Here is a 24,143-nt window from a genome sequence, read left to right as displayed (position 1 = left end):
TATACCCTATGCCCTTGCCTTTTTTCCTGCGTGTTTGCTGGGGGCTTCTGTCAGAGATGAGCTCAGAGGGAGGCATGGGAAATAAGTGACAGTTATCACGATACTGCCTTGTGGAATTGCCATCATCCCGCTGTGTTTGTCAGGCACTTGTGCCTGAAGGCTCCTGCTGTGTTAAAGGCTTACTGGCTTTACAGATCATGTGCTTTTGTCTCAGTAATTTGAATATAGCATTATCTTAAAATACAAACTTCAAAATCTGTAGCAGAACAGTTTTGTTTGTATAATACCTAAACAGTGGCTCAAACTTTGAATTGAGGTTTTATGGGCAAACGATAAAACACCAATAGCTCATGCTGTCTTTTATAGCAAAGGCAAAGTGGAGCGGGAGGGAGAATATACGGAGGGTAGGGTTGCTTATGTTGAAGGGAAGAAGGGATTTGTGTAGTTTCTGTGTTAGGACTTAATATCCATGTGTATCTTCAAGTAACCACAGTGTAAGCATTCTCCAGGGCTTTTTTTTTATGCAAGACACTGTTTATGGTTCAAGGTATGGAAGGACGTTTTCATATTAAAACTTCCTGTTCTTTTGATTTACCAAAAGTTATGTAAGGAAAGGAAGATTAAAGAGAAAGGGAAGTCTAAATAGATTTCCGTTTCTGGAAACGGAGACTACAGAACAGCTTTTCATGCAGGGCATGATTTATGCTTACAAATAAGAAGCACAGTCTTTACAACTGTTATGTCTCTGAGCTGCTAGGGGAAGAATTTCACATGTAGAGTATAGCCATATTTGAAGTCTCATTTCCTAATTGGAAAAAACACACTAGTTCCTGAATACAAATTAATTCAAGCAAACAAACCCCAAACAATAACAACAAAAAACAACAAAAAATACTAAACTGTTGACAAGTTTTGAATTTAATATTTTCTTTTGTAGTTAATGCATTTAGCTGTTAACTTCATAGATATTGTAGGAATTAATATAAATGCTTATAGCCTATAATGGTTATATCTGCAGAGAAAATAATAAGATTTGTGTGCATTTCCTGCACTGAGATACTCTTTGAAATCTGACAAATCTGTGTGAACGGTACTAATCACAGAACAAGGGAGAAATGCCTTCCCTTGCTTAAGTTGAATCAAAAACTGGTATTGAAGAATGCTGAGGTATTAGTCAAAGTGAAAGAAGAAACTATGATAGCAGAACTTCGAAGCTGACTATGGTGAATCATTCATGTATTATGAAGTTTGGGAAATTAATTTTTTTCTTGTTTCTGTTTTATATTTCCTTATGCAAAGTACTTGGTTCCTATGAGACAAAGTTAATTGTTCAAGAAATTCATCCCAGGTTTGCATGTTACTGGCATAGTTTGCCTAGTACTGAAGATACCAGCCAGCACTGTGGTACGTCTGTAAGCTGCACTGTTGTCGTCTTCATTTCCAGGGGTGAATTTGGGTAGAGTTGACTTGTAAAGTAGTAAATCCCTGAGTACTACAGGGGTGACTACATCCCTTTGTGATGCATCAGCTATTGACTAGTGCAGTATGTGGGGAAGCAGGTGGGATTTATCACAGGTAGGGTGAAAAAAGCCTAGAGTTTGACTTAGACCACTTTTGAAAGTTTACATAAAAGTTTAATGTGGTTGTTTAAGTGTCTTGCCTGTATGAAGAAAATAGAGGTTGTATGGATTTCTCAAGGACAATTGTGCCATTCAATTTCTATGCTCACATAAACAATTCAATTTTCAATACATACATCTGATCACTTTAATATTAAGCAATTGCATCTACTCTTTTATGAAAAAGGTGAAAAAAACATTCCTTGAAGATTAAAGACCACTGCTCCAGTATCACTAACTATAACTTGCAAGTTTTTAAGAAATTGCTGTTCCCCAAGGATTAAACTGTGTTCATTAAAACACTTTTTTCATAATTAACATGATCCTAGGTGGACTATTAACAAATAAGTCTACTTGCTTATTTTAGGTTACTTGAAACAAATATATCTTCAAGTCAGAATAGGATTAGTGACCTAATGAAAATAGTGGCTTTCTGCTTAGATCGGATGGGTAGGTTTGAAACAATTACTCTTCTCCAAACGTACTGTTGACACAACTAAAATTTGCATAGAACTTTTTGTTCATGTTCTCCTTTTCCACTCCTGTTGAGCAGAACAAATTTCATCGAAGAATAGCTAGGGTAACTTTATTCTAATAGTTTTAATAAACTGGGTTGAAACAGGGATTGAAATTACAAGGATTGCACTGTAAATATGAAATAGGCAGCAATAGTATAATCCACTACAAAGGGTGAAGATGGGAACGAGGTGCTTACCAGAAAATTTTAGTCCAGGGAAAAAGCATTTGCAGATTGTGAAGCTGAAAAGGTGGTTACATGTGGTGGTTGTGAAGCCTACCAGTGAAGTTGCATCATGGTTTTGGGCAGATGGTCTTGGCAGAAGTAGCATGGGTTTGGGCAGTGGTTCTTGGATCTGTGAGAGAAGCTGACACCAAGGAAATTCAAAGGCATAAATTGGTGAGGAGCAGAGCTTGTCTTGCCCCTGCAGTAGATGCTCAGCTGAACTGAGGGAAGAAGTGAACAGGTGGTTTAAATGAGGTGAAGCCTTGCCTTATGACTAATTATTTTCAGTTAGCTGATACAGCTGATAGGCAGTTCAGAAGGTCATGGGTGCAGCGGTAGTGGTGTGTAGGACTTTGTCTGACTGCATGGTAAAGTATAGAGCTCTGTGAGACTGCAAATAGATTTGGAAATAGAGCTGTGAGGTTAATTAATTGCCTGTGGAGTTGGAGTAAAGCTGGCCAAAGGATGCAACATGGAGTTGCTAAGGATAGCAGGTAGAATTAATCTCTGGCACATGAGTTGAGTTTGTTTTATCCAAATTCTGTTCTTGATTCTCCTGGTTTTTTTACAAGTGCAGGTTACCCTACGTTAAAGGCTATGGTATGTTTGTGTTTTGCTATGGTGTTCTTGCCTGTATTTGCAAGCTGAAAGCTGTTCATCTCACAAGGGCATAACAGATTTGTTCGTGAAGCTGTGCTTTTTGAGCAGGTTAGAGTCTGAAGTGTGAAAAATTGTTCCTTGCTTCTTCCTCAGCTTTTTTCTGCCAGTTGAAGCAATTGTTCTCCATCTGTCCTTCTGTACTTTACTTCCACAGCAGCTGCTTTGTGAATCTTCTAGCCTATGTAGTCCTTTTAGCTTTTTGAAGAATAGGGACCTTTTTATTACAAAAAGAGAAGAAGAGAGCACAGGACTCGGATCTTAAAATGAACCTTTAAACAACATATGTCCTGAAAGGATTACAATGCATAGGACCAAATTAAAATTAAGGAATTTGGGAATGTGGGAAAACGACAGGAAACATCTTCTTTATGTGCTTCTTGTATTTATCTTAGGTTTGTCAAAATGAAGAGAGGAACCATTCCACAGAAGAACTTAGCAAGTCTGAAATCCAGGAGGAGCTGAAAAAGGCTAATAGCCTTCCTAGTTTGACTCCTGGAATCAAAACATCAGATAAAGACAAGCAACCCCGAGAAGGCTTTTTTCATTTTCTTGGAAGCTTATTTAATATTGCAACAAAATCTTCTTTGGTAGAATCTAAACCCCCCGCCTTCCAAGATGAACCCAGCAGATGTGAAAAGAATTTACAGAACACAAATACCCTTCTGGAGGACATGCAGCCAAAGCACCCAAAAATTGAAGAGCCTCTTTGTTCTACAGCTAGAATAGGAGAGGATTCTGTAAATAAAGATGATGCTGTCTTAAATAATATTGGGAAAGATACCTCACAGGATCTGCAAGGAGGCTGGAAAAGATCTGCGGATGCGCAACAGTAAGTTTTATAATTTAGTATTAAATATGTTAATGTTTCTGCATGTGTGTGTGTGTTCACAGAAGTACCTTGACTAAGTTTTGCTGACTGTATTGCAAATGGTCATTTCTAAGGATGTTTGGAGTGTCCCTGACTTGACTTTGTGCAAAACTCTAGTAGCAACTACCTTAAATAAGTGAGAAGTTGATTGCAACAAAACATAACTTTAAAGAAGATTTTCTAGAAGTCTCCTGTCTATGGATAGATCCAGTGTAGATCCGTCTAAGTGTTAAGAGAGGTTAAAGATGTGGCATTTAGAAATATGTTCAGTATTGTAGATCTACTTTGGGGAGGAAAAAAAAAAAAAGGTTGTAGAGAGCTTATTTCCATCCATATTGTGGGCTAAATTCAAGGTTTAAATGTTTGTCCTTTTTATATCTCACTAGTTCAGTGGTTTTCTGCAAGTAGCATTTCCTCATTTTTAAATTATCTTTCCTGGTTATTTGACTTGGTGATTTTTGCTTATGTGTTTTGTTTCCCCTTGTTCTTTGGGGTTTTCCTGCAATGTAAAGAAGGTTATACAAAACACTCAATTAACCTAAATATGGAACAAATATAACAGTCCTGTAATATTTGAAAAAAAGATTTCCAAAAAAAATGGTGCCAAGGGCACCAACGTGTGTTTGAGAGTAGAAAAGTGAAAACATTGGCTGTGGTCCACACCGTATATTACAAAATCTTTCTGACCGTGGCATAAACACAGGTAATAGTATTCCAAAAACATTTGTAGCTGTTATGTTGAATATTTGGCTATATGTGGGCCAGTACAGCGTACGTTTGAAGTTAGGTGTGTATGTATGCATGTGATACCTGTCCAGTTTTTGATAGGTGTGTAGAATATGGAGTTGTCCACAGGCAAAGAATCTGTAAGTAATGCTTAGATTTTCCATACTGCCCAGGATATTTATTTCAAATTTAAGCCAAAAGTAATGATTTGGCTTAGATAGACTGGTAAGTCTATAGCAGTGCTCCTGCTTGTATTGCTGAATGGGAGGGTGTAGTGAGAAGAAAAACCTTTTTTCTTTTTTTTTTCTTTTAAGTTTTAAAACTAATTTGAGTTGTGCTCAGTATATTTACTGTGGCATGTGTAGTGTTTCGTCTCCATATAGGAGGTCAGAGATTCCCAAAGTAGCTTGCTTAATGAATTTCACTTCCATACTGGGGATGTCTCCAGCACTCTGTCCTTATTTATTATTCAGTAGACTAATGATTTGAGGTGTCTGTCATTCACCTTTATATTATAAACGTAATGGCTGATCAGGATATGAACAGGGGATGTGATACCTGTTCAGGTGAACTTAAGACTGTATTTCCACCACCAAAATACAGTACTGTTTGTAATTAATAATAATAATGGTTGTGTTCTCTTGAGTACTCTCACAAGTTTGGTCTGTGATGTGGTTGACTGGGTTTTATTACAGATTCTTATTGTAGTAGCACACATCTGACTGACTCTTTTTCCAAACTGCATATTGCAGCCTGACACTACTGCTTCATTGACCGATATAGAAGAAAATTTATTCTCCTCTTAGTTGTTATCTGGAGAGGTCTAGAAGCATTATGTTATTCAGTCTGGTTCCTGAACAAACTGTGTATTTCTTAAAACCTGTTGGACAGGCTGGCTTGCTGCATCAGTCTCTTGCTGCTTTTTGCTGTCTCTGTAGTATATTCTGGAAACCAGCAGGTAAGTTGCATACCATTGTGCTAGAGGCTGTGCACAGATATAAGAAAAGTCACTCCTTGCCTCAAAGAGAGCTTAGTCAAAAAAGACAGTAGACATTAATAGATCTTTTTCACTTTTTATTTTGTTCCATGTAGTTTCTTCCATATTGTATCTCAGCATACTTTCGTCAGTGTTTGCTTTTTCTCGCTCTCTCCACCTGCAGCTACTGATTGTATTATTCAGTTTGCAGTGGTAGTCTGTCCTCTCTGCAGGTTGGGGTTTTTTTGGTTTGGGTTTTTTTTTTTTCTTACTCTCTTCCCCAGCAAAGTCAGTCCTTTTATATGCTGTACTCCTCTGCCTTACCTTGAGTCTCTCCTGAGATTCAACTAAAGGCCCAATATGTGGTGAACTAAATGTGGCAATCAGAGCCTATAATAAGTGGATGAGAGGCAGCCATGGTCAGCCCTTAAAAAGTCAGACCTTCTCTTTTTTTTTTTTTTTTTTTTTTTTTTTTCCTCCAGTTCCCTGGCTGGCTGATGCAATAAGGAGCTGGTGCACATCTTTCCTTCCAGGTAGAAGAAACCTCTGAGTTCTGCTGGCTTTTCAAAGTGTACACATGAGACTTTCCCATTTTATTGATGGCTACAGGCCTGTGAATAGGAGTGGTGGAAGTGACAGAATGTCTTGGGATTTTTTTTGCTGCTCTGCTCATTTTATACTGCTGCATTTGAGTAGATCTTGAGCATTAAACTGATAAGGTGCTGGGCAGCCTGTATGCACAGTTTAGAGGGTCAGATGGTGTCATGGTTTAACCCCTGCCGGCAGCTAAGCACCACACAGCTGCTCACTCAGTCCTCCCCACCCAGTGGAATGGGGGAGAGAATTGAAAAAAAGTAAAACTCATGGGTTGAGATAAAGGCAGTTTAATAGGACAGAAAGAAAGAAGATAATAATGATAATAATAACAATAACAAGACGACAATAATAAAAGAATTGGAATATGCAAAACAAGTGATGGACAATGCAGTTGATCACCACTCGCTGACCTATGCCCAGTTAGTTCCCGAGCAGCGATCCGCCCCCCCCCCCCCCGCCCCGGGCCAACTCCCTCCAGTTCATATACTGGGCATAACATCACATGGTATGGAATACGCCTTTGGCCAGTTTGGGTCAGCTGTCCTGGCTGTGTCCCCTCCTAACTTACTTGTGCCCCTCCAGCCTTCTTGCTGGCTGGGCATCAGAAGCTGAAAAATCCTTGACTGGATATGAACGCTGCTCAGCAACAACTGAAAGCGTCAGTGTGTTATCAACATTCTTCTCATAGTGAACCCAAGACAACACTATACCAGCTACCAGAAAGAAAATTAACTCTATCCCAGTCGAAATGAGGACAGATGGTCTCAGTCTTCATTTGCTTCTTGCGAATTCTTCTTCAGAACAATGTGGATTAATAAGTTTGGCATTAATAAAAGCTTACAGAGTTTGGAAGGTGTGGGTATTAACTCGCTGAAGTGACCTCCTTGCTCTGTGCAAGTATTTTTGAGTTACATTGGTTTTCTTGAAATTAAAGTTGCAGTTGGCATTTTCAATTGACCATATTTTAACATTGTCCTATATTGTTAGATAACCTATGCAAATCAGTGTAGATTTTTCTCAGTATAGTTTACCTGTCTCATGGTCAGGCAAGCATATAAAAATGTGTGTTGCTAGTTTGGAGGTAGGGGTAAGTTGGTTTATATAAACAATGAAGTTTTTCTGTGGAAAATGACTTTTTTTAAATGGAAGGAAATCTGTGGTTTTTTCATTGTAGCTGTTCTAAAATTGGGCAAACATTAACCAGTCATTTTCCTTTTAAACTCATTCTCAAAAGTACAGTGTACATTCTGCCCTTTTTGGGTCAGGATACAAACGAGTTAGACAATCTCTGTGTAACTTTTGCATAGGTTTTTTTCTGCCTGACTGCACAATGTGAACTGTGTATCTGAAGCAATTAGTAAAGAGAAATTGAAATGACAGTGCAGAACCAGAGGTTTGCACTGTTTACCTCTTAAAAAGTTTGAATCAAGGATACATCTTTTTTCTGTTATGAAAGTGATTATGTCAGGTTTGTTCTCTTTTAGTTTACAGAAGTTTAAAGGATGTAGAGCAGTTTTTTTTCTCTTCAGTACTAGCTAGCTTCTTTACTAAATATTAACTAACTGGTATTCATTTAGCATAGGTAAACTGTAAAAGTGCTCTTGATTGCTGACGGTTGGCTAGATAGTTTCGTAGGAAGTACTAAGAAGTATTTGGAAGTGGGTGCTAAAAGCACATGAACAATGGTGGAGAGGGACAAGATGTAGCACAAAGAAACAGGAAGGTCCGTGGATACCATGAAGGGAACGATGGTGTGAATGTGGTCTTCTCTAATCTCTTGAAGATTTGGTCCCAAAAGACAGGTTAGACAGCTAGTGATCTATATAAATTCAAAGGTACTATTGATTCCATTGATTGTTATGTTAAACTGCAATTTTAGCATTTAATGTAGAGGGAAATTGAAGCTGAGGGCTTTACAAATCCTTAAGACCACTGCATTATTAATCTTACAACCATTTCCTTTGTCATGAGGAACATTTAAATTTGTTAATTCTAAACTACTGTTAAATATTAAATTAGAGGTTATCTATGGCTAGGAAGGAGGTTGCAATGGTAGGTGAAAGAAGGACAGGTGTTAGATTGCATAAACCCCATTAGAGTTGTTTAAAAAAACAAAAACCAAAAACCAAACAACCTTTCAGAACTAACATACCTACCAAATGGTCGCAGATGCCTTTACCCAGACAACTTCATTAACCTTATATCCTTAAAGCAATATTTTGCAAAATACAAGGAAATCGGACTGCTCTGACCTGCAGATTGAGGTTAATTTTGCCATCAGTGGGAGGCCTGGGACTTGGTAAAGACTCAAGTTTCCAGGCCTTGAGCCAAGGAAAGTGGAATTCATGAGCTCAGTCTGTGGAGTATGTGTTTTTGAGGGACAAAACGTGTAGGTCACGTTATTCCTCCATCACACTGGCTGGTTGGCTCAGAGGTAATTGTACCTTAAGGGCTTCTGCTCCTTTAATCCAGACAATGGCAAGTGGTAAAGGAGGAGCACAGAGGACAAAACCATGATAAATTTGGCAAAGTCTCTAGACAACAATTACTGTGGACAGTAACATAATAAATAATTGCAGCACTGAAAAAGGGTGAGGAGAGTTGGGTTGGCTAAGTCTCCAGTGATTGCACCCCTTAGTCTTCCATTTGTCTGGGATTGTTGAAGATTTCCTTGTCATTGAGAAGTGAAGCAAGGAATTGGGCTTGCAGTATTCTATAAAAGCTTAATGATGAAGGGGTGAGGTCAGTAAAATATAAAATACAGTTTTAAAGTAATGCTTATTCTGCTATAAGTGGAAAAGAAAAATGCAAAGGTATTTGCTACTAAGCATAGAAGAGTCTCTTGCTTAGGTAAGATGGTAACTTTTGTGTAGAATAGTCCCCAGTGGCAGAGGGGTAAGTATAAAAGTGAAAAGTTCATGTTTAGTTTTAGCCTTTGCACTCCTTCTTAAGGATGCTAAAAATCCAACCTTTAACTGATTAAATAATCCCTAAAAATAAAACCATGGAACAGTGGGGGTGCACTTCACCTAATTTCTCACTGCTGAAAGTCTACGTGAGATCAAGATTTCATAATGTAGGTGACAAATATAAAACATGGATTTGCCCCCATTATCTTTCCTTCCTATAATGTAAAATTCTTTCACTTATACATATATTGCCTTTCACTTAACAAGCTTCAAAATTCACTTAACAAGCTTCAATTTTGGCTTCAAAATTGAGGCTGTTTCTCTATGACTCCTGAGAATGGACTTCCTGCAGTACATACCTGCCGTCTTCTCAAGAATACCAGTCGTGGTAATAGGCACTACTCTCTACAGGTAACTGAGACCAGAACTCTGACAATTTATTTTCCTCCCCCGCCCCACCCCACCCCTGAAAAAAAAAAAAAAGAGTAATGACCTATATGTGTTCTATTGACTGCTTGCCATTTGCCTGTCTTCTACTAGATTTTTTTATTTTTGTAACATCCAGTTACAATAAGTGGATGTTGCATATAGTGACGTGCAAAACAATAGTACTTTTGAAACTGGACAGCTTGTCCTGGAGTTCAGCAAGAGGCCTTATTGCATTGCTGAACAAGGTTGATGAGATGAAAATCAAAGTTGCACCCACTCTAAATGTTTTGATTATAAAATCCTGACCAGTGGTTAGGATGCTGATACCCCAGTTTGACAAAATATTTAAGATCCTGACTTCTCTCTTCTGTTATGAACCTTGTGCACTTGGAAGTGAGAAAGAACTCCCAACCCCACAACTGCAAGGATTTTCTAACTGTACATAGAAGAGGAGAGGCGGTGATTTCAAAAGCAAATGCTCAAAACTGTATGCTTTTACACTTTGCACCCTGCCAGGAGCCAAGTCCTCATAATAGTTTAGCGAGAGCATTGCAAGCTATTTCATTCAGAAAGGGAGGTAGCCTTAAGGAGAGACAAATCTCAGACTGTTTACAGTTGGTTCTACTATGTTATATGTTGTTGGGTTTGTTTGTTGGTTTATAAGTCTAATAAACCTGTTGCTATACATCTAATTGCATAGTATTTCCCATCTTAGTACTGTTGAAAATCCTGTCTTTTTATTTTGTTCTGTTAGAAATACATCTGATAAAATCCTTCAGGTCTACATAATTCTGGTTAACATGTGTTTCAGAGCTTGTCATTCACCTTTGTGCTACTGGTCAGATGCAGGCTTGTGGTGATACAGAAACATAACCTTTAATTTGTCTGATGGATTGTGGTTTTGATTCAGTCAGTAGCAGCAGCATTCATCTTTCCCTACAGATGCCTTTGGCAGACAATCAAGAGTAAATGAATGGAAATTAAATCACTTAATTCTAAGCGATGGTCTCGCCAGGTAATTCCTGAGGAATAATGTAGAAGAGTGGGGAAGCTGCTGCTGCACTTGTTGAAATCAAATCCATCTTGTGGTTAGACCTGTGTCTTTCTCTGTAATTGCCTACACAGGACCCACTATACATACAGGACCTGAACTTTTAAAACCTTAAGTGTACACACAGCATGGCAGTGTTCATCCATCTTTGAAAGCATGTGTTGAGTGATGACAGTAAGAGGAAAACAAGAGCACTGTGTTGATTACTTCTATTATAATAATACCTGCATAAAGATTCCTGTTGTAGAGACAAATACATATAGTTATATAGTAATATACAGCTAATATACAGCCTGTCAGAGGCAGAACAGACAGCTGCTTCCCTTTGTAGTAAGAGGTTGCATTGGTAGTGGCTCTGGGGAACACCAGGACAGCTGTGGACCCTGGGTGGTCCTGCCAGCATGTGCCCTGCATGCCTGCAAGCACTGTTGTTTGGACCTGGATCGGTTACTCTTGGTCTTAATTCCCTGATGCATTTGCTACACAGACACTTGAAGCAGCACAAGGAGCAGCAGGGGGCAGAGGTACGCACCTTGGGATGGGGAAGTGGGGAGGGAGGAGGGGGATGTAGTAATTAATCTTCCAATAGCTTTCTGGCTTCTGCCTTCATAAACGGACCATGGAAGTGCAGTGTTGTTCAGTTGCTGGTGCTCCGGTGGACGAGGAGTCATTGCTGAGAGTGACCTGCTACCGCTTGAGAGGGGTATAAGCAACGTGGGTAGCTCCACCCTTCTAGGACAGCCAGATATGGCCCAAAATTGATTTAGAAGCCTGTCCCAGGAAAGGATCAGGATCATCTTGCCCATAACTCTCTTGGTGAACTGTGGAGGGAGGCTTCCAGCAGTGATATACCCAAACTCCCTTGGAAGGACTTTGTGTTAGGTCACTAAAGAAGAGGGCTTCTTTCTTCTGAAATGTTTTCTTCCAGACACATCTTATGCATACCTTGATTTGAACGAGCTAACCTTTAACAGTACTTACAGACTTTTAAATTTTGACAAGAGCCCAAGCCTATGTGGGTCAACTGAGACTTTATCAAGATAGGTGCTGTGCTGAGACTTAGCGACCCATTCCAACAGCGGGGTGGGTGAATTTCAGGGCTCCGCTGTAGGAGAAATGCAGGCCCAGGCCTGCCTGCCAGAGAAGGGTACCTGCCCAGAGCTGGGACATGGGCCAAAGGAAAGGTTCTTGTTGGCACCAAAGCAAAGATTTCTGTGTTTCTGAAGGATGAAAGCTTCTTAGTTTAAGAGTAATTCATAACAGATGCAAAATTGAACTAAATTAATTAAGATGAAAATTAATTCACTGGGTTGTTTTTTCCACTGAACTTTTTTTAATAGGGTTTTTCAACTGTGTAGTGTATTCAATTAATAGAGACTGTTTCTTAGAAACAGCATTTTACAGTGTGATTTTGAAGTTAAGGAGCTACCTGCAATGAAATTGTTCAGGCCTCCTAAGGCATTTACTTGTCAATAAGGGCTTAATCCATAGACCTTCATCTTTACTGCTGTTGGGGTGGCAAGTAGCATCAGAGAGACGGTATCACTGGGTTCTTGTCTTTAAGTAGGCAGGTGGGCTGCTAGAACACATAGTCACCTCTGGTTGCCTTTTCAGAGCATATGCAGCAGCTGTGTAATAATGCTCAGAGGCAGGTCCTGCTGATACATCTGCCTAATTCCCCTTAGCATCAATGTACGTGAAAGGGATGAATAATCTCTGTTTCTGGCATCCCAAAGTCAAACCCTTTAGTTTCCTTAATGCATCTGAAGCTACACTCTTGCTTGAGAGTAGAGGGATGTCCTAGCTTTAATTCTTCGTTATGTATGAGGAGAGGGCAAGTGGAGTGGCTTTCTGCAGCCTTAAGAGAAGGCTAAGGGGATGGATACGTTACTGCTGTCCTCAGCTCTCTCATGGAGGCCTTAGTAGAGGAGATGGAGGCAGACTCCTCTCAGAGACATGCACTGTTGGGACGAGAGGCAACAGGAACACGGGATACTGGGAAATGTGTTTTCACCATGAGGGTGGTCAAACCCTGGGGCATGTGCACAGTGCTCCGGTCCCGAAGGCCCATCCTTAGAGATGCTCAGGAGTGGTAGGACGAGGCCCCGAGCACCCTGATCGAGTTGGCCCGGCTTGGTTGAATTGGATGGTCTCCCACAGTCCTTTCTAGCCTGTATTGCAGTTCTGTGCCTGAAGGCAAGGCCATCTCTCACAAGGTAACTTTGTGCGGTCCAGCTTCCGAATGCAATTCGCTCTCCGTTGGGATTTGCAGTATCGTATAACCCCTCCTTGCACATCAGCGTGGGGCAGCACAGGCCATGCTTGTCCCTGCTCCTTAGAGGAGGCAGGTCACAGGCATTTGAGCACCTGAATATCTGAGTGTGACAGAGGGGAAGGGAGGGGTAGCTGGCCGAACTACCTGGTGTGCGGGGGGGTGAGGGTGGCAGGTTGGTGTGCATGGATACTTCTCACAGGTTTGGGGCAGAAAGGTCGGCTGTTGCTGGGTACTGAGGAAAAATGGCAGCAACGAGCGGGGAGTGATCCCAGGCCCTTTGTGCTTGTCTTGGTCTTGCAGCTGCTGGTGTTTTGAGTCAGCCTTGATCTGTGCTTTCTTCCTTCAGACTCAAAGAGTAGGGTTGCTTTCCCAGATGTGGAAGATAATCGAGAAGCAGCACCATGAAGGGCAAAGGGAAGGAAAACCATTCCTTTCAAGGTCACAGAGACTATACTTGCTTTTACGAAGATTGTCATTGACTCTTAATTGTCCTTACGGAACATTAGCTTTGAAATTTCCTGCAGAATCAACTGCGTGCAAATCACTTTGTTCAACCAAACTTTTGACCTTTTGAAATACACATTGTAAAGTCCCAGGACACTAAGTATTTCAAACTTCAGATTTAAATCATGAAGCTATCCCCTCTGGCTAAAAAATAATTTTCTTTCATCTAAGTTGTATATGGCAACTTTTCAGTTAGCCCGCAGTGTCTCTCTTTCAATAAGGCTTTTATTTTTTCCATTCATGAAGATCTGACATGAGTGTAGAAACCAGCTGGCTGAGTAAGTTGGATTCCACCAGAAGGTTTTTCAAAGTGACTTTAAAACAGTTGTTTCCAGACAAAGGACCTTAACATAATTTTATAAAAATGAAAAAGTTGTCAGTTAAGTATGCAGTAGAATAAAAGCTAAGTGGAAAAAAATTAAAATAAATAATAACATAATTTTAAAATAGTCGGGAGGAGTAGACAGGAACCACAGGAGACATACTGATTTAGATCAGCGGTTTTCAGCCTGTAGCCTGCAGATCTCTGCTCTGGGAGCTACTTCTGAGGGATCTGTGAGAGGAGATTGAGGGAAACATGCACATGTATGCTTGACAAAGCAGGAGCCTGCTGGGCTGGGGAGAAAATATCTGGAAGAGTGAGGTATGAGGTAAAAATGGCCAATGCATGTCTTGGGAGAGCCAAGTGTTGCATGCTGCAGAAACAGGCCGGACAGCAATATGCTTGCGCTTCGGCACTGCTGAGCCTTAGCTAGCGAGCCTGGAGCTAAGCAGTGATGCTGGTTGTAAGGGTTTTCTAGTGTGGATGCCATGCTGTGCAAATGAAGCTGTGCTGCCCGGGGATCTGAGATGCTGTACCCATGTAGTGCTGTATCATGCTGTATGATCTTCCTCCATCTTTTTGAAAATAGGCTAGGGTTTTCTGCTTTCTGCGTTATGGTATGGTACAAATATGAAGATTGGAGGGGTCACCATCTTGATGACATACACTTGAAAAAGGTGCAAACAATGTAGTCTTTATGGATGTAGTGAGATGAGGTATTCAAGGTAGTAGGTTTCCTCCTGCTTCGGGGCTTCAAAACCAACAAGATTGTTTTATAACTAATGCCACTTTTGGGGCAGGTTACACAAGATGTCTGTCATATGAGATGTCAGAAGATGTTCCCCTCTCCTCCTTGAGTTAGCCCCCCTTGAACTTTTTATTTCTGTTTCAGAATAGAATAAATCTCTACAAGCACCTACTTTTGACAAATTTAATGTAACTCATGTTGACATCCTCTCTTGTTGCTGTCAAGCAGTCTTTTGTGAAACTGAATTAAGGCTTTATAGGGAATTGAATAGCTTCCTCTGAAGAAGGGAAAGAAGGAATCTCCCAGTATTTGAAATATGTGACAGAATACACACTGGGTTCTGTGTATAATCAGGCTTTCATCTATATCCTCATGAGAGTAGAAAAAAAAATTTTGCAAAGAGTTTTTAAGGTATGTTCTGAACTGACATATTGGTGATCAGAAATGAATTGTTACTTTAAATGTCTATGAAACAAGTCTCTAGTGACACTTTCAAAAGATTTGCTCTGACACTGCCTGCTTCTAAATGTGTTTCCTAAGACTTATAGTTGACTTGCTGCTGCTGCATAGGAACATGGGTTTTCATTTTTTAAATGTCTTGTTGCATGTGAGCGTTCAGATTGAACACGCTTCTGTGTGCTCGTAAAAGTAAATGCATTAGGACTAAAAGGTCTGCTGGCAACATTTTTATAATATGCTGAGCAGCAAATTTTTTATCAAAGGTCAGAGGTCCTGAAGTTGCTATGTCTGTAGAGGAGACGTTGGTTCTCTTTTAAAATAGCATCCACTGCAGAAACTCTTGGTAGCGACAAGCCTGCAGGAAAGCAGAACTGTGTGTTAGGAGACACTGGCAGAGGCCAACTACACGATGAGGATCCACCGCTCAAGCAGTGCTATAGCCAGTGCTAGTCAGGATTGGATTTGTGCACAGAACACCATAGGGCAGGTTGCTTTGAGCCTTGCTCAGACTTCAGATTGATCAATCAGAGCGTAAAATTCTCTCAGAAGACAAACAGAGAGCAAAAAGAATTGGGACAAATAATAAAGGGTGCCACATAAGCAAAAAGAAACTTCTGAGTACGTTTGTTGTGCCTGACTATGTGTAATAAATGGTACAACTATTTGTTGGGATCTGTGGCTCAGATCAATGTAGATATAGTAGCCCATCATGCTGCATTCTTGTTGTCATCCCTGTGTAGGCAATCTTCTTGTAAAATTAACCTATTCGTGCCATTTCTGGATGCTTTGGGTTTAAGAATTGCTGAGTTCAGCAGAGAAATTTGAAGGCAAAGTTGGGTTTAGGAGACAAACAGAAGGACATTTTCCAGGTTTGTGTCAGAGCACTAGTTCTCACCACATATTTATAGATAAATTCCGAATTCTTCCCACTCCATATCAGACAAAAATTGACCATGAAATGAAAGACACTCAGTAAAAGTTAATTGTCATAGAGACATTTATTAAAAATAATGCCTTGGGTTTGGTGGACATGAGTGTTTGGTACCTTGCAATACAATTGATGTGCTCACTTTAAACATGTATCATTACAGTTTTCCTTTTCAAGAATCCATAAAACTTGTTTGGAGAATTGGTGCCAATCTGTGTTCTGTTTGTTTTCTTGAACAAAATTTTATCTGGATTCAGGATGGCTGTAGACCAACTTTTATTTTTGAGGTTGGCCAAAGTATGGGAGAGCTGGTGGATTTTGTAGAAGCTTAATAGTGATTATTTAAAGTATTTTGACCCCATTCTGAATGAACTGAAATAGGAGAGGTTACTCAGTAAGGATAGTTTTGAATAAGAGTGTGATCAGGTCTTACGTTCTTAAAACTTAATTTTATTATGGGTATGACTGATTCTGAGTAAATACAGTGTACTATAGAACTCAACAGATCCTTCCCCTGAGATTTTTAAGACCTCTGGAGCTTTGGAAAATGTTTTCTAATGTAGAAGAAAGTTTTCTGTGAGGAAATGGAAAATAATGTAATTATCTTTTTTTAAGCAAAACAAAAATTAATAATTTTTTTCTCTACTACCCTTTTTCCAACTGTGTTTTGTTTTCTCTCTTAGAGAAATGTGTATGTCTCTTTGAAGAGGTGTGAATGCTGAAGACAGCAACTTTAGCAAATGGTTTGTGTGTTTAGCAGCTACCACTGTTGGTATCTCTGAAAATGAAACTAGTGGTATAGAAGACTAAATGTAGGCATCTAACTTTGCAAACGTTTGGGAGACATGCTATTTATACATGACTTTCCTGTTTCCTCTATAACTTAATATACCCGGCTAATAAACACTCTGCTGAGATTCTGCTGTAGCCTTCATCAGAGGTTACAATGAATTTAATCCCAGTACAAACTTCATTTTCAAGTTCTCACAGTGTCTAAATTCCCGTATTCATGTATTTTGGCATTAGCCTAAATACACCTGGTGATACAAAGCATGCATATAAATGACTGTTTATGACACTGTTTTAATGTATATGGATATGAATAATTTCACTTTTAGTTCACTTGTACTCTTTGCATGTCCAAATACTGCACAAGGAGGGAGTTTACTTGTGATTTTAAATATTATTAAGTTCCCTCTTCAAAAGAAAATTAATATTGAAGTAAGAATCTAGGCCTCTAAAACCTTGACAGAGAAGAGATTCTATTTTAGATTGGTAAATCCACTCCATTTTTATATTCTTCTATACCTGTCGTTAGACTACATACTCAGAATCCAGACAGACAATATTTGAAGTTACAGTTACTCAATGATACTCAAATAAACAAAATTATTTTGCTGTTTTGTTTTCCTTAGTAAATTGGTGTTCTATTTCTCACTTGTGAACTAATGGTAAGCTGCAAAGAGCTTTTTAAAATGTTATTAAGTTATTTTTTTACCTATTGCAATGCTTTTATATTAGAAATCAAAATCTGAGCTAACACCTTCCCCCCCCCCCCCCCGAGACTCTTCTGAAAGGAGTATGACAATTTCCCAGACAGGTGAATAGCCACTTCTAGCCACTGGGTTAGCAGATATAGGATCAGACTGGATAAGAGTTTGAAGGGGTTTATTCTTAGTTTAGATGGAGGCTGAGGCAGAATGGAGTTTAAGCACAGTCTTGAGCATCTGCTTTGTCCTAAGGTGAAGAATGGAAAAGCTGACAGTCACATTCATATTGTCACTGCCTGATTTTTGCAAGAATTCTTTAACGACAAAAAAATGGGGGGGAAGGGGAGAAGCATTAGAAAGAAAGGTGAGTATTTGTGATGTCTGTTTGTTTTAAGAAAGAAGAAAAACTGCTTCTTCAGAGAATTGAAAGTGACAGGGTCCAAATTTATCCTTAGTATTATCAGAAAGAGCAGTGAAGGATCAGGATCACAGTTTTTCCATGGTGATTCTTTCATTTGTTAGTTTTTGCATTCACTTTTTTTGCTACTAAATTTAAGACTAATGAGTGGCTAGATCTACCAATTCCATGTCACATTTCTAGTCTTCTCATTTTGATATTTCTTCCAGCATTCAAGCAGTCTTCATTCTTACCTGATCTCTGTTCATTCTCTTTCATTACTACCCTGTGGTTCAGAAAGCATCCCCTGTTGTATACTTTCTTTTCTCCACATGTTTTGCTTCTCCTGTTCCATACCAATATGTTGAGAGTTTGAGTAAAAATTTAAATTTCAATTCAGTACTTTAATGAACATTAGTACAGTAATTTTTTTTTTTTCAGTTTTAAACTGTAGGCCTGCTTTAGTAGGATATAACATCTTCACAACAGTATGTTTATTTCTGTCACTGCAAATGTTGATTTGTATGGTGGCATTTGTAAATAGTAATGCCATTGTCTAGTAGAAAGGAAATGATGGAAGTTGTTCACAGCAAAATCTACTTTTTGCTTATAGTTTAAGTTTGCTTTTTTAGTAAAAGGTAGTGTAGGTATCATTAGTCACGCAAACCCATATTTAGGAAGAGCAGAAAAAGGAGGAAAAGGGCGTTGCATGCAATCTACAGCGTGTGCTAACCTGTGGAGGAAAACAGTATTGTACATCATCTACAGTTTGTGTTAACCTTTATTACCACACTAGCTATTTAGATAGTCTTGTGCTGATAATGATGATCCTTTTTACAGGCAAATGCAACGGAAGCCAGAAGCACCTGCAGTCACTTATGCAACATATCGAGGTTCTGCAAGGATTAGGCAGCTACTGAAGAATCAGTCAGAAATGAATGAAAGAGGAGAAGAAAGTACTGAGAACAGAAATGCTTCAGTGGTCAAAGAAAATGGAGAAATTCAAACAACTGTCTCTCCAAAATCAGGACACTTGATGAAAGAAAATGGAGATGATGAGGGTAAAGATCACAAAGATGATGCCATAGTAAAGTCTTCTGCAGTTAAAATGGGAAGGAAAAAGTCTGGTAAAGCTCAGCATTGCTTGGGTAGCAGTAAACATGAAATAACTGCAAAGGCCACAACTTCATCTACTGAATCATCTCATGAGATAGACTTAAGACATATGCCTGCTTTAGCTGCAACAAAAGTTAAAAGGACATATTCACTAGATTCATTATTGTCATCTAGTAGTAGAAACAGTGAGTTCCTAACCAATTCCACTTCCCAGATTACCAGTTCCCTTAAAATGAGTTCTGCAGACAACTTGGTTGGAAGAGAAGATGGACTGCTGGGAGAAGCAGAAGCTCTGTTTCAAGCAGACAAAAATGCCACGTCTAACTTCGATAAAGAAAATGATTGTAGTAAAATAGCTAATAAGGAGTCCACAAAAGAAACACAGGATGATTGTTTACATTCACCCAAATCAAAAAGTAAGACAGTTAATGGAAAATTACAGGTGAGTAAGGGAGAATTTTGCTGTAATCGTCAAATGGATAGTCACTCAGAGCTAACACTGGATGTCCAGATGCTTCGTTCCAGTACCACTACATTTCAGCAGCAAGCAGATCAGCATATAGGTGGTGCAGATAAAAATCGTGATCCAAGAAAAAGTGATACACAGAAAATTGTGGCAGCTGTAGAAAAAGAGCAAAATCCACAGAACTTTCTTGCTACTGTTCTTTTACCTTTTAATGAACAAATACCCACTCTACTTAACATGGAGTCCAAAAGAGAAAAATGCATAGCCACAGGTAATCGAAGTACTTCAGTGTCATCTATTAAAAATGATGAAGATGTTGTCATGGACAGGGGGACTTGTAATGAAGAACTGAGTGAGTTAGGGAAACCAGTGCAAGTACAAAATGATCACCAATTAATCCATGTGGAGAATTCTAAGGATGCTGCCACACAGCAGACTGGTTTACCTTGTCCAGAAGCTAAGGCTGTGGAAACAATGAAGGTTTTATCTGAGGTTGCAGTGGAAAACTTTGCCAATGTATCGTCGTGCATACATGGATGTGAAAGTGTGAAATCTAACTTGGATAAGCTGACAGTACCTCTCTCTGTAACTAATGAGTCGTCTTTTGAAACTGGAGGCTGTTCCTCAGCTTCCCTTCATCCTAGTTGCAAGTCCAAAAATATAGGGAAAAGAGAAGTCAGTTTAAAAGATGAGAGAGAGACACTTTCTCATCCTGATCTTGAATATGAGAAGAACAAATCCTTTGAGCCTGTAGAGATGAGCCTCTCAGAAAACTCTATTTCTGTCCACAACTGTGGTCCTGTTTCCCTTGAAACTGTTCAAGACTTTCCTGCCAAGGCATTAGCTATACTCACAGAAAATAACGCAGCAAAGCCTGCGCCTTGCCCTTTAATCACCATTGACAGGACAGACAATCATACTCCTGCTTCTAAAATTGACAAGACTGGCATGACTGAGGTTGCTTTTTTTCCTTCTGAGTGTAAAGATTGCGTCTTTGAACTTTCCTCTTATATTTCTAAGTCGCAAGAAAAAAATCTGGAGGTTTCTCATTCTGCCTTGAGATATGGAGGAGGAGCTTTGACCAACCATTCTGCTTTCATCAGTGAAAAAGACGTAGACGTAATTTCTGAATCTCCACCTGTTTCTGAAGATGGGTGTATTAATTTTTCTTCCAAGAAGGAAAACAGTAATATGCCTAGGCTGTCACCTACAGTACATGATTCTTCATCTGACAACCAAGGAAAAATGCTTTTTCCTGCCACTAACTCTGAAAATGGCCAGACTGCTAGATGGTCTGCTGCTTCTGAACAGGACAGCTTTATTTTTCCAGCTGCTGAGTCTAGGAGAATAATCCCTGAGGACAGAATGACCAAGGTGCCACTTTGCTCAGGAGACCCGAGAGCTTTGTGCCCAGCCGGTTCTCTGGAACCTGAGCTTACTCCAGCTACGCTTGATGACTCTGCTGCTGGAGTAGATGTGGGGGGTGTTTGCATCCCCAAGCCCACTTCACCTACTCTGGGATCCAGAGAAGCCTCCAACCATTCCATTTCTGCCTTGGAATTGTTGAGCGTTGCTCAGGGGAACAGTAATTCTTCCAGTCACAGAGCTAGTGACGGGGCAGAGGAGGCCTCATCCACACAACAGGCTGACAGCAGTGTCTTGGTAGAGGCAATGCCATCACCCATCTGTCCTTTGAAATCTTTGGAAACAGCATCCAAGTCAGCCTGTACTGAGAGTGTGTGCAGAAATGCTGTGGGACATGTGATTCTTGGTAACCATGCTTCTGCTATCTCAGAAGCCCCTTCTGTGACAGATGATCAAACAGCTGGTGCACCTACTCAAATAGAGTCAAATGAGCTCTGTTCTGACGAAGTATGGGAGGATACCGATACGAAGGGACAAGAACATGCTAAATTCCACAATGGTGCTGTGTTTAAAAAAGCTGAGGAAATAGTGGACTCAGTTTTACACTTGGCTGTAGAAGAAATAATAGCAAAACAAGCCATTGGTGTCTGCCAGTTTTGTGGGAGTAAGGATAGTTTCATAAATATGGATATTCTAAATGATCAGAAAGCTGCAACTGTGCAGCTGGAAGCAGAAGAAATCCAGTCAGCTGTGCAGTCATTAAAACATTTTAATGAGAGCAGTGGAGGAGGCTCATCTTCATTTGCAGGAAATGAAACAGTGGATACAAATAATCAAGATGAAAAGATGCTATCTTACATCCCTGAGAAAATTGACCTACATAGTGCACTAACACTAAAAGCAAAAGAAACAGCTGATGAAGTCATTAACTCAGCTAAACAAAAACTGGCATCCAATCAGTGGCAAGGCAGTGAGAATAAAAGGCCTTCTGAAAAGGTTGAGCCTAAACCTAAGGCTGAAACACCAAAAATTTTAAACTTTGATATGAAGTTACCTGCCAAAACACAGGAACCAACAGAGAATAAGGAAACTTGTAGTGTAACGGTAAACTGTGAAAAGGCAGATTGCTCAGGTCCTCCTTTGCTTCCAAATAGTATGGAAAATGGCATAGATTGGCCCCAAAGAGGTGAAAAGATACCAAATAATGCATTTCCATGTCAAACAAATGGATTTCTACCCACTGGTAGTTCAGCAAGGCTAGAATCAGATCTTAGGACACCAGCAAAAGAGAGACATGATAGAAAGCTGTGTGAACATCAGGCTGCAACAGAGATGTGTGGCAAAGCTGGAGTATCAGCAACTAGTAGAAAATCTGATGGATCTTTACATTTAATACATAGAGATGCTACTGTGACTGAAGAGATGCTTCTGTCATTGCAGTTAAAACATTCATGCAATAATACAAATATGCCAGAATGCACGTTGCTGCCAACTGTAAATATTAACTTGTCATCTTTTATGCCTGATGAAGAATGTATCGGCATGCAGAGTGAATCCAAAGACAAAAGCAGTCCTCAGGAATCTCTGGAAAGCAGTGCAGAGGACAGTCCATGTGCACACTGCAGAAGAGAGGCTGCAGAAGTACCTGCACAAGTAAAAGCAACCTTAGAAGATTCAAAGGCAGTGGAGAGTAAGGAGGAACTAGCAGAAGGGTTAAGTGAAATAGTAGAGGTTAATACTGGATTAAACACACAGTTCATTGTACATGAATTTTCTGTTATGGGAGAGGACAGTGAAGGGGAAAACTGCTTCAACACAGTCTTTGCCAAAAATAATGATAATCTGAAAAAGGTACAAATGAAGGATCGAGACATGAAGAGAAATGATCAGCTTGAAGGAAATGGTCTGGGCTGCAGCGATGACATGAAGGAATCGACAGATCTTGTAGCCTTTTCCCCACTAATTGAACAATGGGAGAACAATTCTTTTACTATCATTTATGAAGGTACCCTTCAAACTGAGAACAAATCTGTCTCAACTGACAATACACAGACTGGTTCGCTTTCTTCTTCTGATTTGCCTTCAGATAATATAGATCATCTCATGTGTGAAAGAGCAAAGAATAACCATGAGTTAGCATGTCTTTATGGGAAGGATAACAAGTTGAATGAAGCAACAGATAGCCGTAGCTCGGAGTCATTTCTGAGTGTGGAGGCCAAGCGCTATAGAGTATATCCTTTCTCTTTGTCTCCAATATATGAAGATGACAGCTCCCAAGAAGACTTGCTTTCCACAGACGTGTCGCCAGAAGGCCATCCTAGTGGAATATCTAAAGAAAACACTGACCATGCTTCTGTGCTTTCCCTTCTGCAGTCAGTTTCTGAGCGCTTACAGTTTACTACTCAGCTCAGTAAAGAGGAGGAGGAAGAGGGAGTGGAGGACGAGGAGGAGGAAGAATCATCATATGAAGAAAATATGTTTGATGTTGAGAGAGAAGGTGACTGTCTTTCCAGTCAATGGAGAGGGAACGTAAAAACAACACTTCAGTCAAATGACCAGAATAGATCTTTGTTTCCTGAACAATCACTTTTTCTTTCAGAAGAACAACTTGACTCTAAGGAGCAACCAGAACTGTTTCCAAATGCGGCTTCTCCCAGTCAAACACCTTTTAAGCCAGTTTCACAGAAAGCTGATGCAGCTCTAAAGTGTCCTCCTACAAGTGTGTACTACCAGTATTTGAAATCTGCCAACAATTGCTCCTCTGAGAAGGGGACCAGGTTTGGAAGCATTCTCCAGGATATGTTGCAGCCAAAGATTCATTGGTCTCAAGACAACACCATGCCAAAACTGGGAGAACTGTCAACGGTAAGATGTCATGTCACGTAATAATAATAATAATCAAAGTGATTAGCCCAGATTCAAAATTGCTGTCTCCCTATTCTCCCTCCTCCCTTTTAAAGGTTAATTCTTTTACCATAAACAAAAGTAATTAGGCTGTTTAAGACCATAGTTTAAAAAAAGAAAAAAAGCCTTGTCAAAATAATTTTTAAAACATAGTATTCTTGGTTCAGCACACAGATGAAAGTGACTTAATTGTTAAAGAGAAGATGTGAAGAGAAAATGTAATAGGAAAATATTTCTAATAGCAAGTCTGTATAATAGCAAAACACAGACTTGTCCATGTTAAGGACATTACAACCTGAAGATGATGGAATTGCCTTTTGTATGAAAATTGTTCTTTCATTTCTTCCACTTCTGAGGTTAGTAGAGCTGTATTGTCCAAAAAATAGAAATATCTGCTTACTGGGCTATTTGATTGTTTCATTACAGAGTCTTCTACAAGTTGTAGCTCAGTTAGCAAGTAAGTAGTATAGCTGCTTGCGTAGACTAGCATTTCTTTTTTAGTTTATTTAAGGCAATGGCAGGTGAGGGTATGGAAACAGTTCTCCCAATATTTAGAAATTGAAAATGCCACATGGACCAAATGCATAACTGA

At 39.6% G+C, this 24,143-nt stretch overlaps 1 protein-coding gene across 1 annotated transcript in view; it reads left to right on the top strand.

Annotated features, from left to right (window-relative positions):
• Positions 1–24,143, top strand: part of CRYBG3 (crystallin beta-gamma domain containing 3) — a 98,587-nt gene that overhangs the window by 25,537 nt on the left and 48,907 nt on the right. The window contains exons 3-4 of the mRNA XM_069785478.1: positions 3,414–3,850; positions 18,541–23,512. Coding sequence (XP_069641579.1) covers positions 3,414–3,850; positions 18,541–23,512 — 5,409 coding nt within the window. The remainder of the gene's footprint in view (positions 1–3,413; positions 3,851–18,540; positions 23,513–24,143) is intronic.

Source organism: Haliaeetus albicilla, chromosome 6, assembly GCF_947461875.1.
Source record: "Haliaeetus albicilla chromosome 6, bHalAlb1.1, whole genome shotgun sequence".
Taxonomy (NCBI): domain Eukaryota; kingdom Metazoa; phylum Chordata; class Aves; order Accipitriformes; family Accipitridae; genus Haliaeetus; species Haliaeetus albicilla.
This window is presented reverse-complemented; position numbering and strand designations above follow the sequence as displayed.